The 19,129-nt window shown below is 45.4% G+C and overlaps 1 protein-coding gene across 2 annotated transcripts in view; it reads right to left on the reverse strand.

Moving 5' to 3' along the window:
* Zip102B (Zinc/iron regulated transporter-related protein 102B) overlaps nucleotides 1–19,129 on the reverse strand; it is a 327,210-nt gene that overhangs the window by 213,448 nt on the left and 94,633 nt on the right. Inside the window, exon 3 of one of the 2 annotated variants that reach the window (XM_068346152.1) lies at nucleotides 8,923–9,075. In XM_068346152.1, the coding sequence (XP_068202253.1) occupies nucleotides 8,923–9,075 (153 nt within the window). Of the gene's footprint in view, nucleotides 1–8,922; nucleotides 9,079–19,129 lie in introns of both variants that reach the window. The other variant, XM_068346151.1, reaches the window with a different exon arrangement.

The raw sequence follows: 19,129 nt of genomic DNA on the forward strand, positions 1-19,129 counted from the left end.
GCCCAACTTTCTGCTTCTCAAGGGTCTCGCAAGAGACTTAAGGTTCAAGATCTGCAGACTTGCTCTGATGTGAATCCCTGGAGGTATGCGGAATACATGCCAATGACCAGTGGCAATATATTAATTTCAGAGAAGTTGGGGACCATCCCTATTGAGGAAGTTGAATTCTGGCCAAACTTCCGGTCTTACCCAGATTGCTTCGTCCGTCTGAAGACGCAACCAATATCGAGGGAGGAGACAGAACCTAAGGAGGTCATAGTACTTGACCACGGTAAAGCTCAGGCTCTTCTATCCAGCAGCCTGAAGGAGAAGGGCTTCACTAACTCCAAAGTGTCAGTCCTTAGCAGAAACATCCCACCTTTCTTGTTCCAGCCTCATTAGCCTTTCCCTTTATGGATAAAGGTTTTAAGACAGTGATGAAGGCAATAGAGGCAGGCAAACCTTGCCCTACACTCGAGGAGTGTAGACCATTATCCTTGGCCCTGCCCACGGAAAACAAGGACTGGAAAGAAGTCCACCTTACCTTCTCAGTCGGGAAGTTGGAGGCAGATATCGCTGGATGTCAGTTCAGTGAAAATCTCCCTAAGTTGTATGACTTTCTCTTGCGTAGGGAGCAAGAGACCAAGGAAAGACTGGCTGCATCTCTGTCTCTACAAATTTGTCTTGAGACGACGGCCAGCAACAGTAGAACCCCAGATATGAACATGGTTATGGCCAAAACACATTTGGCTACTTTGGTCAAGGACCTGTATGGCTTTGTCAAAGACAGAAGTGTATGCAAGGACTTCGTGTTTGCCTAATGGGAGTGACCACCTCGATCACCTCCCTTCTTTCCTTTGAATGGACTTGGTCCCTTTCAGACCTTTGGATGGATAAGGCCGCTTAGACACCATTGAAGATGCAGAGGACCTAGAAGTTGTTGGGTGAGAAGAGGAAGGTGCTTGCTGAGTCCGGGAAGACTGGGAAGGTCTACCATAAGGCCTCGATGTTACGGCCCTATGGAGGAGAGAATCGTTCACGATTTCCTCCATCGCTCAGCAGCCCTCTCTATCTCTTCTAGAACGAAGAGGTGAGAACCCTCAAGGGTAGAGTTCCTCACCCGGGAGACTTCTACCTTCGGCACCTGCTTATGGAATTTCCCGATGACAGTGTCCCTTCTCTTGAGTATGGCATTTGGCCACAAGTTGACAATGTGGTAAGACAAAAACTCAAAAGTTCAGGTATCTAACAACAGGAAAGACTCCAAAGTCTTCCTGGCCGACTCCTTTGAAAGATCCTGGGAGCGGACCATGAAGCCCAAGGATTTTAGCCATAGATCAAGCCACGAAGACACCTGCATGGCGTACTTCGCGCCTCTCACCATATTCAGATGCTCAACTACCGAGAAGGAGGCCCTCAGAAAGGAGAGGGTTTGAGTCGGGATACCCTTCGTTAGAGACTCTACTGAAGGGTCGGGGGACATGGTGGAATAAAGTTCCCCTTTGATCTCATGATACTTCCTTTGTAAAACAAAAGGAAGTGGAAGGGACTGAAAGGAGGAACCTGCCCTAAGGGAACTAGAATCCTCAGGGTTGCCTTGATTGGGACAGTCGGAGATTGTGTCGGTGGAGGAGCCGCATTCGGAGACTTTGGCAGGGTGGTGATGAAAGTACTCACCCATGAGGGAAGTAGTGATCCTCTAGGTAAGCCCTGGACTTCCCAAGGAAGTCTAGGTGGAGAGTGTCCCTTGGGGGGTAACTCTAGAAGGAGCTCCAGTCGACAGAGGTGATAAACTCTGAGGCAGAGGAACACGTTCCTTCAAACAAGAAGGAAAGTCCGGACAAATAGGCACGTTACCAAACCTAATACGCGGCTCTTTGAACCCTCTGGAAAGGGTGTCAGCCTTACGCTGGAGGAGGAAAAAGCTGAAGGTTGAGGCAAAGGCGTTGGTACCGCTCTTGCTCGCGGTTCTGACACATCTCCTAGTGAATTGCTTGCACAAATCGTCGGTTTGCTAGTGAAATCACGAGCTTCGCGTGCAAAATTGCAAGTTTTGCATGCAAAATCGCGAGTTTCACGCGTCAACGGACGCAATTCACGAGCAGAAATGCTCGCAACAGGAACCACATAAGAAGAGGAAGATCTAACACCTTCTTTCTGCCTCAGAGAAGAACCCACATCCGACAAAGTTGGCAGAGAAGGCCTCTGAGTAGGAACAACTCTAATTGTTAGATGTGTCACAGCGGGACGCATTTCCAAGCGTCGCATAGGCGAGCGCTTTGCTAATACTCCCCAGGCGGTGAAAGGCACTGGGGATTTAGATGGACGCCTGTCTGAGGACTGGTCATTTTCATGATCAGGTCCAGTCTGAGGTTGTTTGGAAGGTCTGGTTGAGGGGCTACTCGATGATGGACTGCGCGAGCGCCTACCACTAAACGAGGAACATCTAGACCTTGATTTCGAACGGTCAATTCGGTGTTTGTGAACAGGAGCGTCTAGCTCTCGTTCGAGAACGGCGTGACCGCCGCGAATGCCTATCTCATGAACGAGAACATCGTTCTCATGAACGATACCTTCGCGAGCGTGAACGCTGCCCTCATGAACGGGAGTGTCGTCCTCGCGAGCGCCGTTCCCGTAATCTAGAACGTGAGTGTCTGGACCTAGGTCTAGACTGTCCTAGTGATAGCGCGCAATGCGATCGCGAGACATCTCCTCGAGAAGAGGAACGCCTCCCAGGAGAGCATTGAGACCTGCGGTTTCATGAGCGTGAACACTTTCTAGAAGAAGAGCATTCGGATCGTGATGACCTACGATCCATCAGATCTTCCAATTGTCATGAACGCTGATCAGAGGAAGTTTCCAGAAGGGCGAGGTGATGGCAATGCCGATGCTTGTCCTTTTATACTGATGGTGGTAGGAGCGCTGGTCCCCAAAAAGATCTACACCTGCAACCTGCGGGGAGAAACAAATTGTTGAGGGTTACAGGACGACGAGGTACCACGATGGCGAGTGGGTTCGTCGTCAGCAGGAGGCCGTTGGAGAGGCGAACGCGAATGATCACCTTGTCTGCGCATGGAAGGGCCAGAAGAGGGCGAAAGATGGACCTTGCACAGTTCCAGAGCGTGAGATGTCGACGGCTCAGGAGAAGAGTCCTTCCTAGCAAAATGCTGAAGAAGGCGCAGTAGCTCCTCCTTCGAAGGGGGTCCCGAAGTCCCTAAGGTCGGCCAAACCTGCAAAACATCTAAAAGGGAGAATGGCTCTCCGGTGGCTGGAGGTAAAGTTGCTCCTCTAAGGGAAGCAACAACATCCCCAGTACCCCGGGGTTGCCAAGGAGTTAGTCGGTCTGTGCTCTTACTCGATCGTCCCTTGGAAGAGCGTGAGCGAGAAGGAGCTTTAGAAAAAGATTTGGAGGTGTGAAAAAAACACGCTTTTCTCGCCCCTGAGGGAGGAAGATCGCGCTTCGACTTCTTCCTGCGCCATCCAAATTTCTCCCATTGGGAGGTAGTCCACTCCCTACACTGCGCAAGGTGAACCCTGCTCGCAGCTATGCTCTCTGCACGAAGGATACAGAGAGTGCGGGTTGGTCTCCAACGAAGACATGAAAGTACCACTCGCGGCACCCTCGCGCCGAGGACACGTTCGCATAAAACAAAATAAAAAATTCCAATAACAGTCAGGGAGACAAGAGGACACGTCCAATCTTTAGCGAGCCAAAAGAAAAAGTGACGTCTCTCACTGCTGTGAGAGTATATATAGAGGCAGCTGGGTCCCCCCCCCTGCCTAACATGCCTAAGTAGTTAGGCAGGGTTGCCACCTCGCAAATAAAGTCTGATGGCTACCTTCCAGCTCCGCCGAAAGATAATCCAAATACACAACGGAAGGTTTGTTTGTATGGGAACAAACAACTTCCAATCTCACATCTTTTACTATCTATAGTACTACATCCACACACTTTCAGACACCCCAACACTTGAGTGCAGGGATCAGTCTCTCTCACCCAGCTACTCTTCCTTGATATCAATCGGGAAATAAAAATTACAGGAAAGGGGATTCCCAGTTCCCTCGTCCCGTCCCTTTTAGTCGCCTTTTACAACACATAGGGATACATTGGCGCTATGCTAATCGTTGTTTTACGCTAAATAATAGTAAAGCAATGCGATTCTATGTTTTAAACAGCGTATAATTATGATGAAGTGATCATGTAATTGCATAATAATTCTACAACAGATGGCCATCAAAGGAAATAAAAACTCATCGGTAATGGACCTTAATTTACACAAAAATGTAAAAAAATATCTATTTGTTTTCTTTGACACAAAGTCTACTATACAGCAATGTATAATTATAAGGCATACTTTGAAACAAAAGCTTATCTACTGAGGACAAAAGAAACAACTAAAGGCCTCGATTAGATTTTGCCAGTGATCTCTATCTTGACCTTCTAATTTAATACTTCTCCTTTCATAATCTCCTACTTCGCGCTTCATAGTCCTCAGCCATGTAGACCTGGGTCTTCCAACTCTTCTAGTGCCTTGTGGAGCCCAACTGAACGTTTGGTGAACTAATCTCTCTGGGGAGTGCGTAGAGCATGCCCAAACCATCTCCATCTACCTCTCATCATGATCTCATCTACATATGGCACTCAAGTAATCTCTCTTATGGTTTCATTTCTAATCCTTTCCTACCATTCAACTCCCAATATCCTCCTGAGGGCTTTGTTCTCAAATTTACTAAATCTATTGGAGATTGTTTTATTGTCATATCATGACTCATGTCCATAGAGTAACACCGATCTCATTAAACTGATATATAGTCAGATTTTTATATGTAATTTCAGGTGATTTGATTTCCAAGTTTTACTTAACCTATTATTATTATTATTATTATTATTATTAAATGCTAAGCTACTACCCTAGTTGGAAAAGCAGGATGCTATAAGCCCAGGGGCCCCAACAGGGAAAATAGCCCAGTGAGGAAAGGAAATAAGGAAAAATAAAATACTTTAAGAATAGTAACAACATTAAAATAAATATTTCCTATATAAACTATAAAAACTTTAACAAAACAAGAGGAAGAAAACTAGATAGAACAGTATGCCCAAGTGTACCCTCAAGCAAGAGAACTCTAACCCAAGACAGTGGAAGCCCATGGGGCTGAGGCTATGGCACTACCCAAGATTAGAGAACAATGGTTTGATTTTGGAGTGGCCTTCTCCTAGAAGAGCTGCTTACCATAGCTGAAGAGTCTCTTCTACCCTTACCAAGAGGAAAGTAGCCACTGAACAATTAGAGTGCAGTAGTTAACCCCTTTGGTGAAGAAGAATTGTTTGGCAATCTCAGTGTTGTCAGGTGTATGAGGACAGAGGAGAATCTGTAAAGAATAGGCCAGACTATTCGGTGTATGTGTAGGTAAAGGGAAAATGAACCGTAACCAGAGAGGAGAGTCCTATGTAGTACTGTCTGGCCAGTGAAAGGACCCCATAACTCTCTAGCGGTACTATCTCAACGGGTGGCTGGTGCCCTGGCCAACCTACTACCTAGCCATTTGATTTTTCAATCTCTCACTAAACTCTAATTCTAAAGACCCTGTAATGGAGATTATGGCTCCTAAATACTTAAATGATTCTACCTCATTAATCCTTTCTCCTTCCAATGATATTTCATCTTCCATTGCATACTCAGTTCTAAGCATCTGTCTTTCTTCTAATTATCTTCAGCCCAACCTCGTGAGGTATATTTCATGCATTCTAGTAAGCAAGAGTTGCAAATCCTGTGGTGTTCTGCTAACAAGTACAGCATCATCAGCATACTCTAGGTCTGCTAAATTCCTATCACAAATCCAGTCCAATCCTTCTCCACCATCTTTGACTGTTCTACGCATTATAAAATCCATGAGGAGGATAAACAACATAGGTGACAACACATTCCCTTGGAGTACTCCGCTGTTAGCTGGAAATTCATTTGATAAGACTCCATTAACATTAACTTTACACTTGCTATGCTCATGAACAGACTTAATCAAATTTACATATTTAAGAGGAATTCCAAAATAATGCAGGAATCTCCACAAAATTGGCGGGTGCATACTATCAAAGGCTTTTTCATATTCCACAAACGCCATCAAAAGGTGATTTCTATACTCTACGCATTGCTGTTCAACATGTCTCAAAATGAGAATTTGGTCAGTGCAACTTCTTTTCTAAATCCTGCTTGCTCACCTCCCAGCTTTTCGTCAATCTTTCTCTCCAGTCTCTTTAGAATAAGCATACTATATATTTTCATAACAACTGATGTAAGTACTATGCCTATGTAATTATTGCAATCCATCAGGTCTCCTTTCTTTGCTATTTTCCCCAACACTCCCATTCATCAGGTTTTGCCTCTTCATGCCACATTCTACAAAAGGGATTTTGACGTAGGAAAAATCTATTTTTGGGCAAGATAACCATTTCGTCCTGATGGATTCCTATGAACGCAGCTGATGGCTACAGTTCGGTTGATTTTTTTCGCAAACTTTGATGATTAGTTTTGTGAATTGGCTTTCTCTTTTTCGCAAAAGTTGAGTATCTATCTCTCTTTGGCTTTGTTTATGCTAATTTTGATTTTTTCTCCCTTCGGGGACTTAGTTTTTAGCATTTGTTTAGAGGAAGCCTGAGCGCTTCGAGTCCTGCTAGCATGGCGTCGGGCTTAGTCCCTGCTGGCCTCTTTTTTGTCGTGTTTGATTAAATTTTTAGGTAAGTTTCACGTTAGCTAGTTTTGGTTTAGCATTACAATGCTAAGGACTCAATTTCATATATAATTCCATTACAATTTACTATTTTAGTCTTTTTGTGAGTTTGTATCAGTTTTGGTTAGCCTAACTTAGAGTTGGCAGTTTTATTGGGGCTCCTGGCCATCGTGCTACAAACGTCATCCCCCTTGCGAAGGGTGAGCTCATTTTTCTTATTCAGTTGGTTCGCTGACTGACTAATGCCACAATCATCAGTGTTTCTCGGGGCTAAGAAGGCAATGTTTTAGAGATCTTTGTGAAGGAGGAGCTCATTTTCCTTGTTCAGTTGGTTTGCTGACTGGCTATGCCTTTTCTTTAGTTTCTCAGTTTCTTCTTTCGTCTTGTGGTATCTGGCCAGGCCTATACTTTTACGGCAAGTCCGTCGGGTCACTGTGCTACATAAGCTCTATACTGTAGTTTGTTTATGGCATACTTTTCGAGTTCCCCTTTGCGAAGGGTGAGCCTTTTTTCCTGTCGGTGCGCTGACAGTTGTGTGATGCGGTATTCTAACTTTTTAGATGTTTTGGTGGTTCTTACCTTCTCGAGGTGGGTTTCCCCCGTTAATGATATTGAACTTAAATATATTATTGTGTGTTTTTACAATTGTTTGAAGGCCTAGCCCTTCGGGGTTCTGGCCTATTAACCCGACAGCATTCTCCTTTATAAAGAGTCGTCAGTCTGTTGGCAATGCCGCTACTTACGGCTTCGTCGTCTCCGACGGCATTTCCTTTTCTAAGGCTTAGTCCTTCGGGGTTCTGGCCTTTTAGTAGTCTGGGAGTCACCTCGTTTTCAGCCAGTATCATCCCGGCAGTTATTCCATCGTATCCTGGGGCTTTCAATCGCTTTATTTTTTTAGGATATCTTTGACTTCAAACACACTGAATTCATTCATGGGACCATCAAGGTCTTCTTCAGCTTCAGATATATCAATCAAATTACTGTATTCACTTCATATCTCCTATTCATAACCTCACTAAAGTGTTCCATCCAACATTGTCTTTCTTCATCTTTGACACTATACACACATATATTAACGTAAGACTAATAATGATACAAATAAAATACTATCATCAAAATTTTCTATTCAAACAGAAACTAAAACATTCTACATCAACCAGCCACCCGTTAAGATACTACCACTAGAGTGTTATTGGGTCTTTTGACTGGCCAAACAGTACTACATTTGATCCCTCTCTCAGGTTATGACTAATTTTCTCTTTGCTGACAGATACACTGAATAATCTGGCCTATTCTTACATATTCTCCTCTGTCCTCATACACTTAATAACACTGAGATTACCAAACAATTCTTCTTTGCTCAAGGGGTTAACTACTGCACTGTAGCTGTTCAGTGGCTACTTTCCTCTTGGTATGGGTAGAAGAGACTCTTTAGGTATGGTAAGCAGCTCTTCTAGAGGAACACTCCAAAACCAAACAACAGTTCTCTAGTCTTGGGTAGTGCCATCGTCTCTGTACCATGGTCTTCCACTGTCTTTGGTAAGAGTTCTTCTTCTTGGGGGTACACTTGGGCACACTATTATATCTTATTCCTCTTCCTCCTTTTTTTTTTTTTTTTTTTTTTTTTTTTTTATAAATGAAAGATCTATATTAACGTTGTTACTGTTCTTAAAATATTTTATTTGTTCATTACTTCTCTTCTAGTTTATATATTCCCTTATTTCCTTTTCTCGGGCTATTTTCCCTAGGGCTTATCACATCTTTCTTTTCCAACTAGGGTTGTAGCTTAGAAACTAATAATAATAATATGAATATTGGAATTATCTACTCATAATTCAGCACACTGCATTTAGTAATGCTTGCCAAAAAGACAGGGAATTTATACTTTATATTACTAACAGCTCTTTGATATCAAATTGTCTGACAATAAATTAAAACCATTGACACAGCAAATATCTTTATACATTAATATAAAAAGTTACATCCCATGACCATTTTCAGATTTGATAGAGAAATAAACCACTTATTAAATTTTGATTGATAGTTCTATTACTAGCTTATTCGTTGTTCATTGTATGAATTTTACAAAACACAAAAAATGTATACAGTAATAACTATCAGCAATTTACAGTGGAAACTGCAGAAGGAATTTATAAAACATTATTTGATAATATACTAAGGGAAATAAAATTAATTATATCGATAAAAACTCTTTACCTGCTTTACGATGTCCTCCAGAACACTGATCAATAAGGAGCATAAGAAGAAAGCCCAAAACTAAGGGTGGACCAACTAGGTTATGAGGTTCCATGTTTTCCTCACCTCCATGTGCATGATCATGGCCATGGCCTTCACTAGAAGGAGATGCAGCTGCTGAAGAGGAGAAGAAAAATTTTCAGCTTTTAAACACCAAGCGGAAATTCAATGCACATATCGTTTTTATTTTCATCTTTAATACACCATATACAGTAGTACATTACATATGCAATTCACAAAATATCATTCTACAATACTGTTCTACAATAATATTACTTTTTAGCTGAACTGCACTATAACAAAATAATGAGGTGGCCATTATTGAAAAATGTTGCACAAAGAAAATGACTGAGCTCTTGTCTACCTTTGTCCCACATCTCCCATATGAGGGTACTTTCTACATTGAGCCTTGCACAGTATTAAAGGCTATTTGCACTGCCTCTTCAGTCCCCAAGTAAAAATTTTCTACCCTTTCATTTTCATTTTTTTCTCTTGGGGCTTTCCCCATTTGCTGTCCATCATTTGTATATCGTATCAATTTTTGCGTTTAGGTTGAGAAATAAATCTTCAGGTCACCCTTATAAGTCAAGGAATGAAACTAAGTGATAAGGTTAAAAAAAATATTGTATGTCAGTGAGGCACAAGCTTTTCTAACGATGAAAGATGTTCTGGAAGACATTGTCACAGCAGGCTGATAGCTGTTGAACGGTAAGGACCAGTTGTGCTACATCTCTCCATTTGTTGATGTTATCATCTGAAGGGAAGACTCACTGCTGCTGTATCTATCAACATTCGCAGACTCTTCAGGCATCTGTTGGGCAAAAAACACAACTTCTGCAGACTGATCCTGAGTATGGCGTCTGCGCAATCGAGTTAAAAGATCTTCTTGTGGCTCTGTGCAGCTCAGTTAGTTCTGATGACCACCAAGGGACTGGTCACCATTTAAATAAACCTGTGGTTTTGGGAATTAAATTGACTCCTGCTGTATGCAGAGTTTCATTTAGTAAGTCTATGGTATCATCTACACTTTCAAACTGTTCTGCATTCCCTTCAATTTCACTTAGCTCCGGAAATCTATTCCAATCTCCCTTGCCAAGGTTCCATCGTGCCATCTCTGTAAGGGTGGATTATTGTTTGTTTTTATGATAATTGGAGCATGATCACTTGTATGCCAATCATCTAACGTTCTCCATTCAAAATCGAGAGGGCAGTTAGAGCTTGCAATTGAAAGGTCAATGCATGACAGGGCACCTGTCTGAACATGAAAGTGTGTGGGCTGGATCATTGGTGATATTGCGAAGGACTCCCAGACCAAAGGGTTCAGATTCTGGGATCTGAGCTTCGAGACATTAGGTTGATCACTATTTGACCCATTGTCATGAATGAGACATTAAGGGTGTCCCATGAGGTTCGCCGACACTCTTGGCAGAACCCAACAGGGGCGGGACACCTGTCATCAAGGTCAGGAGACCTCTGTGGCTCGAAACTCTGTACGAGGGGCAATGCCGACGTAGAGAAAGGTCAATTCCTTCCGGTCTAAAGGCTAGGTTTAAGGGCTAACGGTACCTTTCCGTACCGAGACCAAGAGAATCTTTCTTCCTGAAGGTAATCGAGGAACAACCATAATACTGGCATAGTGGTATCAATGGGAGGGATAAACCTTCTATGATACCAACTTACAGCCCACTTAGCCGGGATTAGCCGAAGCCAAGGATCTATCCAGATATCCAGAAATTCTCTTTGCAATCTGTTGTAGGAGAGACTTCCTGAGAGGGGAGGAGTTGGATAGTCTCCAGGCATGAAGTCATAGTGAAGATACTGCTTTGTGGAAGATGTTCACATTTGGCTGTTTAGCGTAGCTGAGGGATCTCCGTTGGGAGTTGTAGATAAGCTGGCATGATGTAGAGTCTGCAGGGTAAGAAGAATCTTGTTGGCGAGGCGAGTCTACTGGGAAAGACGAGTCTTGTTGGCCAGACAAGTCTGATCCCTAAGATCATGGCAGGGAATGGATGAATCCAATTCTCGTAGGATCTACGTCAGTAGGTGAGACGAGTCTTCTAGCGAGACAAGACTGCTGATGACGGGGTCTGCTCTGAATCGCAAAAGCGGAGAATGGGCAAATCAAATTCCCATGGGAGGAATCACCCGAAGGGGAGACCAACCAGGAAAAGGAAGATTCTCTCGAGGATGGGAAAGGCGGCAACTGTTTGCTGCCACTGTCAGCGATCCTTCCAGCAAGCAGGAAGATTGCTGCATAATGGCTGGGGCAGGAACTACTCCCTCAGGAGGGAAGTGGATGAATACCTCTCTTCACTGGAAGAATCCCTCAAAGGGAAGACCAAAGGGAGAAGGAAGTCTTTTCGGCAAACGGGAAAGACACGATCAACATCTGCTGCCGTAGTTGGCGATTCTCCCTACCACAGAAAGGAGAGTTCCAGCACCTAGAAACAATTCTCTTGGCCAGACTCTCTGTTTCCCATCCCCGAGTTCTAGCCCAAGTTGAAAGTCGACATAAGGCAATGTACGAGAAATGAGCCGGAGCTCGAACCGAGTTACCCTCGAAGGGGTGGTACCTCTTGCCCGCAGGAGGGTTGCCCTCCTCTCTGAGAGGTTTAAGAGGTGGTCCCATTTGGGCTCTGACTACAGCCCAGAGGTCAAGTGATACAGCATGCCCTCCCCGTTTTCTTTGATGCATCTGGAGGGAGGAATCAATTTGGGGAAGAACCAATGAGATTGACTCCCTGGATGATATTCTCATCTAACAACCTCCTTATCAGGACAGTCTTTTACTCAGATCTTGTAGAAAATCAGATGAAAGGATGATACCTGAAGGACTTAGGATCAAACTGTTCTTGAAGAGGTTGGATTCCATGGAAACTGATGCAGTCTTGTCGAACCTTTAGAAGTTTCTAATGTATGACTAGCAGCGAAAACGTTATGTTCCACCCACGAGACGTCATCTCGGGGTGAGTTGTGATTGCCTGAAACCCTCTGCTGATTTCGTAATCCTTGATGAAAATTTCAGCAGTGTCTTAAAGTCCTTAGACTCTTTCCTTGAAGAGAAGAAGGTCTAGCACAGTTTCAGTAGAACACCCTTATGTTGGTCACCAGTAGGGAGAAGGATCCTATCTTCCATTAATGGGCAAGGGCCGGAAAGAATTGTATAGGGTCTCTTCCCTGCACGAAACTACCACCTGGACTGCTGGCTGTGGACCAGGAGGACAAGGAGGAGCAGGCACAATAACACTTGATCTTCCCTTGGACATCCTGACAGGGGTCAACTTGACCCTGGAGGAGACTAACTTGCCAGGGACTCCACTTTTCTACTCCAGGGAAGAGAAAGAAACAAAAAATTTCTCTGCGGGAAGAAACTGTGAACTTTTGCCTTGGGTTCGTAGAAGGCGAGGAAGACTCCTCCAGAGGGATTTTGGGAGTTTCTAACAGACAAGCATGTGGGATATCTGTCACAAAGGCTTGCGTGACAGCCCAACCAAGGCTTCAAACCATGACTCCTGATCAATAACTGCACTATAGGAAAGTTCTCCTAACGGGAACGACAAAGAGAGTCTTCGCAAGGAAGTCTTATCCACTGTCGAAGAAGCTCTTGAGGAACTGCAGTGCTAATGTCTCCTTCCAAGGGAAAGAAATTGGCCGTGAAGGGGGTCCTTCAGAACTTTGAACTCCTGCTGCTTAGATGTCTTGCTTTTTCCTGCTCTCCTCGGCGAAAGCAATGTTCTGCATTTGCGGGGAGAACGAGCCGAAGGAGAATGATGGGAAGAAGACTTACATATCTCTGGAGGGAGCTTGGAAGCTCAAGGAGTAGACTTAGAAAGTTTTTCTTCCCACGAACGGTGCCGTTCATTAGTGGTGTCGTTCTGGCAAACGTCAGTGACAATTGGGGGCTGGTTCCTGGGATAGCTGTAGTGTGGCAGCAAGGTCACGCGCAGCTGTCTGTCGGCGAGCAGCTGAGGGAGACTATTGGTCGTTTGATGATCGTCTAAGCGATCGGCAAGTTGGCGAACGACGAGCAGCACGAGACTGGTGTCATTGCTTTCCACTCTTGGAGAGCAGCAAGTCGTTGGTGAAGGACGAGAAGGTGACAGTCGAGAAGATAGACTGCTGACGAGCCAGCAAGTGGAGGGCTGCTGGCAATAGGTGACTTGGAGATGGGTGAGTCAGAGGTCAGCAGGTCGGATATCGATGAGTAGGCGATCGGCGCGCTAACGATTGGTGACCTGGGGAAGGCCTGTGACCCTTAGGAGAGCGGTAGACCGCTGGAGAGGACACGAACTGACCACAATCGATGAACGACAAGCGGCAGCCTATAGACGAGTTGGTGATGGAAGATTGACCGAATAGCTGGAACCAGAAGGTGAGCCACGAACCGGAGTTCGTCGGCGAGCAGATCGCGAGGAGTGATGGTCTGTTGAGCACCGCGAGGCTGGCAAACGACGAGACCGCCGAGAGTCCATGGGCTGGGAACCAGTAGGGGTATTATGTGCCAAGGGTAATCCTCGTGCATTAACCCCAGTCATTGATAGAGAGCGCTGGGGTAGGTTCCCAGAAGGAAAACTGCGTTAAACTCCTTCAACTCTACATGTGAGGACTCCCAAAGCAGCAAAGAGAGAAGACGATCTCGAGGTGACTTAGATATGAGCACGAGCTGGTAAACAGCTAATGGCGATTAAGCGAACGTCATGTTGACGAACGGTGAGCTGTCGCCTGTCAAGAGCGGCGAAAGACAAGTTATCAAACGCCAATCGGTGATCGGTGCGATTGGTGAGAAGCTGGAGATCGTCTAGCCATTGAATCGGCGATTGGCGAGCTGGCTAACAGTGAGCTAGCGAATTGGAGATCGGGTGACCCCCGAGCAAGCGATCAGCTATCTTTAAGCTTACTATCGGTGATCATTGAGCTTGCAAACAGTGAGCTGGCAAATGGTAGGCTGTCGACCGATGAGCTGGCAATCAGAGAGCTGCATATAGGCAAGCTTGCGAATGGTGAGCTGCAGGCAATCGACAATCAGTTACTTGATGAACAGCAGTATGGTTCGACGATTGATGAGTTGGCGATCGGCAATCAGCGAGCTAGAAATCGGCAATCAGCGAGCTAGAAATCGGCGATCAACGAGCTGGAGATCAGCGATCTGCAAGACTGGTGGTTGACGATCGGAGAAAGACTAGCTGGCAATCGGCGATTGGCAAGCTGATGATGGGTGATCGATGAGCTCGGGATTGGCGAGCTGGAGATTGACAATTGGCAGGCTGACAATTGGGGATCGGCAATCTAGCCATTGGCAACAGTAAGCCACGAGCAGCAGTTGAATGGCAAGAAGTCGGAGAGGAGCATTGGATAAGGGCAGGAGATCGGCGAGCAGGAGATCAGCGCGCAGCCAATCGAAGACCTGGAGAAAGGATGTGACCCTTGGAAGGACGATCATCCACTGGAGAAGATTACGAATGGATCCTAGATGGCTAGTCACACACCGGGATTCATTGGCGAGCAGGAGAAGAGGTGACATGGTCTGTTGAATGCCTCAATGCTGGCGAACAAGACCGCATCCAACGAAACGGGCGAAAGTTGGGAACCAGGAGAACCATAGTGAGGAAGATAATTCGAAGAGGTGCACTGCGAAGATAAGGCTGAACAGCCAACAGACGTCTCTGCCAAAGGTGAAAGAGCGGGTCTGAGGCGACGAAGAGGACTACGAACTCAGCGAGCTCACTGTTAACAATGATGATCCTCCGCATGGAAGACTGCTCAGCTGGAAGGTCTCCGAAGAGTTGCCTAGGGCTTTGCTCCACCACCGAAGGGGAGGATAGTCTTTGGAGAAGAAACTGCAACAGCCAATGAGATGTATCGGTCAGCAATTCTCCCCACAGGCGGGAGGGTTGCCAGACAGAGAAGATGAAAGGAATTTCTCCCTCGAAAGGGAGGACACTACAACACCCGGTGAGGATAACTCTCCCTCAGGAGAGAAAGTAGTCCAGCCCCTGGAGGTGGACCTCCGGGCTGCACTATTTGCTGTCCAGCCACTGGAGGTGGACTTCCGGGCGGCACTACTTGCTTCCCATTAGCAAACCTTGTTCAAGTTGAAGGTCTGCATCAAGCGTTACCCGAGAAAATGTAGCCAAGTTAGTTCCTCTGGTTTAGCGAGCTGATCAGGAGCTGGCACAGGCAGAGGAGATGGTGTAGTGATAGCAGATTCCACAGGAACAAACAGCACTACTCTTTTATAAGTCAGCTGTCTTAGCCGAATGAAGAAGTATTGCATTGCTAACTGAGGAAAAATAAAAAAAAATTATAGAAGAAGAAACTCCCTCGGGAGGAACACCTAATCCGCTGACAGAAAAGGTGTTCCCCGAGAGAACAGATAAAAATTAAGGACTGTGCACTCCCTTCCCCGGACGAACCTACAGGAGAGAGAGAGAGAGAGCGGCAGCATAAAAAACCGTAACGAAACTAAATTTACAATTAATCAATTAAGCTGACAAAATAAACTTCTTGGGAGAACCACTCAACAATCCAGCAAGAAGGGGGTTCCCCGAGAGGGAGCGGACATGTTAAGGTCAAGCGCACCCTCCGCCAGCAAGCGGAGTCAAAGCTGAAAAGTTGAATTACAAACAGGTATTATCTCACTTAATGAAAAAAACATTCAGAAGTACATCCTAACAGGTGAACGGGGAAGGCATACGGGCCACAGAAAATCTGCCGGCCGCCCACGTAAAGTAAGCAGCGTTGTCAGTTAGAAAGAGCAAGACCAAGTCAAATTCTGTGAAGGACACAAGCAGATTCCCTCCACGAACACGTAGAAGGGAGGGCGACGACAACAGCTGAACGGGGGAGTATTCAAATTATGGGAACTCCCCTGCGGCAGCGGCCATCCGCCTACAGGATGACCGTTGTCCAAGGGAGGAAGGCCATAAAGGAAGGTTCCCGCCCTTGAGAACCTGCTGCACAAACAGCAACATTCACTGTAAAGAAAGCTTAGAAAATATAAAAAAACATAAAGAATGTTATCATATACAGTATACAAAAAAAAAAAAAAAAAAAAAAAAAAAGAAAAAAAAAGAAAGAGATTAAAAAGTCAAAAGGCTGGTAAGTTGGAGCCAAAAGTAAAAGTGAAGTGGTCACACCACCACCAACTAGCGGTATGGTGGTTAATCCATGCTAAAAGTCTAATGGCTCGTCTTTCAATTTCGCCGAAAGTAATACCCCTATAAATAGCGTACGTTTGTATTCCAGTTCTGGAACAAACTTACAGTACAGCTTGACTGTATTGTACATATATTATAGTAATATATACAGTACTACAGTATCAGCGAGTGTTATATTAGACAGGAACAACAGTGTTTTGTTGTTGTAAGTGTCCCGATGACTACTGTAGTGTTATGTACTGTACTTTACACTACTCAAGACTTACCGGGCCCAGTACATAGTGTGCACGTACTGTAAACATACCAAAATGACAAATTCGTAGATAATTTGTATTTTTCCTAACTATACAAACCTTAGCAATTTAATAGGGGTATTACTTTCGGCGTAGCTGAAATGACAAGCCATTAATTTTTAACGAGGGTTAACTACACACACCACTAGTTTGCGGGGGTAGGGAGGATAGCTTGCTAAAGCTCCCCCTCACACACCTGTGCTTGAGCCCACTTTGCTTAGAGGTAGGACTTCAAGGGGGATAGGGCTGGTGGGCAAGTTTGGTTAAATAGCTAAGGTTTGTATAGTTAGGAAAAATACAAATTATCTACGAATTTGTCATTTGTTCCGTAACTGGAATACAAACCACGCTATTTAATAGGGGGTGACTCACCCATTAGGAAGGGTGGACATCCCAGCCAATCTGGCTTTTTGGCTTTACCAGGGCCTCCTTATCCGAGTGTGTTAGCACTCAAGGAATAAGGAGTCCCTGCACCTCGCTAAAACCTTGCTACGCAAGGTTCGCGGCCTACGCGAGCTGTGTGTGAAGGTATGTAGAAATGTGACTTGTCCTAGAAAGTTATTCCGAAGTTCTTTAGATGGAAAACTGTGCACTAGGACTTTCCCAATACCACCTCGTCACAGTATGGGGACGCAACAGTATTAATCTTAATACTAGGTACACAAGGGAGCATGGTTTACCTGCAGTGGTTTGGGGTCAGCTATGCAGAGAACCCAGGATGCTGCTTTCCCCAAGAGAGGGGAGAATGAAGAAAAGAATAAGACCCAGTCAAACCTTTTCATTCATGCAGACTAAAACCGGGTAACAATGCCCTCAACCTTCTGCTACTTGTCCAATAAGGAGCTTGAGGTTTTAAACCAGCTGTTGTGCAGACACCACAGAACCGATAGAAAACGTATCGAGTCTCCTGCAGGTCACGTCTTGCAGGTAGTGGGATGTGAACGTGTTTTGACGTTTCTGCACCCCAGCTTGAAGAACCTGCATCACTGAGTAGTTTCTTTTGAAGGCCAGGGACATAGCTATGCCCCTGACATCATGTGTTCTGGGGCGACGTGACGGAGGAGGGTTTGGATTCAGTGCCAGGTCAATGACCCTGCCAATCCATGCTGAGATGGTGTTCTTGGTCCTTCCTGTGCTGGCGAATAGTGCAGGCACACGAGGACGGGCTGCGGCTGTTCTCTTGAGGTACAGTATCAAACTCCTTACTGGGCATAGTAAGAGATGGTCTGAGTCATCTGTTACAGTACGGAGACTAGAAATCCAGAAGGAGTCGAATCGAAGATCCGCTACTCCCGGGTTCTGAGTCTTAGCAATAAACTCAGGGACGAAGCTGAACGTTACTTCTCCCCATCCCCTTGAATGGGCAATGTCGTATAAGAGACCATGAAGTTCGCTGACTCGCTTGGCCGAAGCCAAAGCTAGCAGGAACACCGTCTTCCAAGTCAGGAGGGGATCTTTTTTCTGGCGTAATTGGTTCATGGGGAGACTGAGAACTCGAACCACGTTCCATGGGGGAGGTCTCACTACTGACTGGGGGCAGGTAAGTTCATAACTACGTATGAGTAGAGAAATTTCTAGCGATGAAGAAATGTCCATTCCTTTCAGTCTGAAGGCAATGCTTAAGGCTGAGCGATAGCCTTTCACTGCCGAGACTGATAGGCACATTTCTTCACGCAAATACATGAGGAACTCCGCTATTGCTGGAATAGTGGCATCGAGTGGAGAGATAACTCTTCCACGACACCAACCACAGACGACTTTCCACTTTGCCTGGTAGACTGCTGCTGACGATTTTCGCAGATGTCCAGACATCCTAATCGCAACTTGTTGCGAAAATATTCTCTCAGAGAGGAGATGCTGGATAGTCTCCAGGCGTGAAGTCGTAGCAAAGCTATGGCTTTGTGGAAGATGTTCGCATGTGGTTGTTTGACTAGATTGTGTCGTGGAGGGAGTTCTCTTGGAGACTCCGTTAGGAATTGCAGAAGGTACGGGAACCATTCTACATGATGCCATAGCGGAGCTATGAGTTTCATTGAAAGATTGAGCGATGTTCTGGTCTTGTTGAGTACCCTCCTCATCAGACAGAACGGGCAAAAGGCGTAAACGTCGATGTTGTCCCACCGTTGTTGGAAAGCATCTTACCAGAGAGCCATGGGGTCTAGGACTGGCGAACAGTACAGCGGGAGCCTGAAGTTCAGGGCCGTTGCGAAGAGATCCACACTCGGAGAACCCCACAAAGGCAGGACTTTGTTGGCTACTAGATAATCCAAAGACCACTCGGTACTCACTATCTGAGATGCTCTGCTCAGGTTGTCGGTGAGCACATTCCTTTTGCCAGGAATGAAGCGTGCCGATAGTGGTATTAAGTGGATTTCGGCCCATCTCAGTATCTCTACTGCTACATGGGATAGTTGCTGCGAAAAAGTACCTCCTTGTTTGTTGATGTAGGCCACTACTGTGGTGTTGTTGCTCATCTCCACCACAGAGTGACTTGCCAGGAACTGTTGGAACTGTTGAAGGGCCAGAAATACGGCCTTCATCTCCAGGAGATTTATGTGGAGGTACTTTTCTGACTCTGACCAGAAGCCTGAGGTTGTGTGGTACAGCACGTGGGCCTACCACCCTTTTTTAAAGCGTCTGAAAACAGCATCAAATCCGGGGAGAGAACGAGAAGGTCCACTCCCTTTCGTAGATTCTCTGTCACCCACCACTAGAGGT

Source organism: Palaemon carinicauda, chromosome 22 (genome assembly GCF_036898095.1).
Source record: "Palaemon carinicauda isolate YSFRI2023 chromosome 22, ASM3689809v2, whole genome shotgun sequence".
NCBI classification, from domain to species: Eukaryota; Metazoa; Arthropoda; class Malacostraca; order Decapoda; family Palaemonidae; genus Palaemon; species Palaemon carinicauda.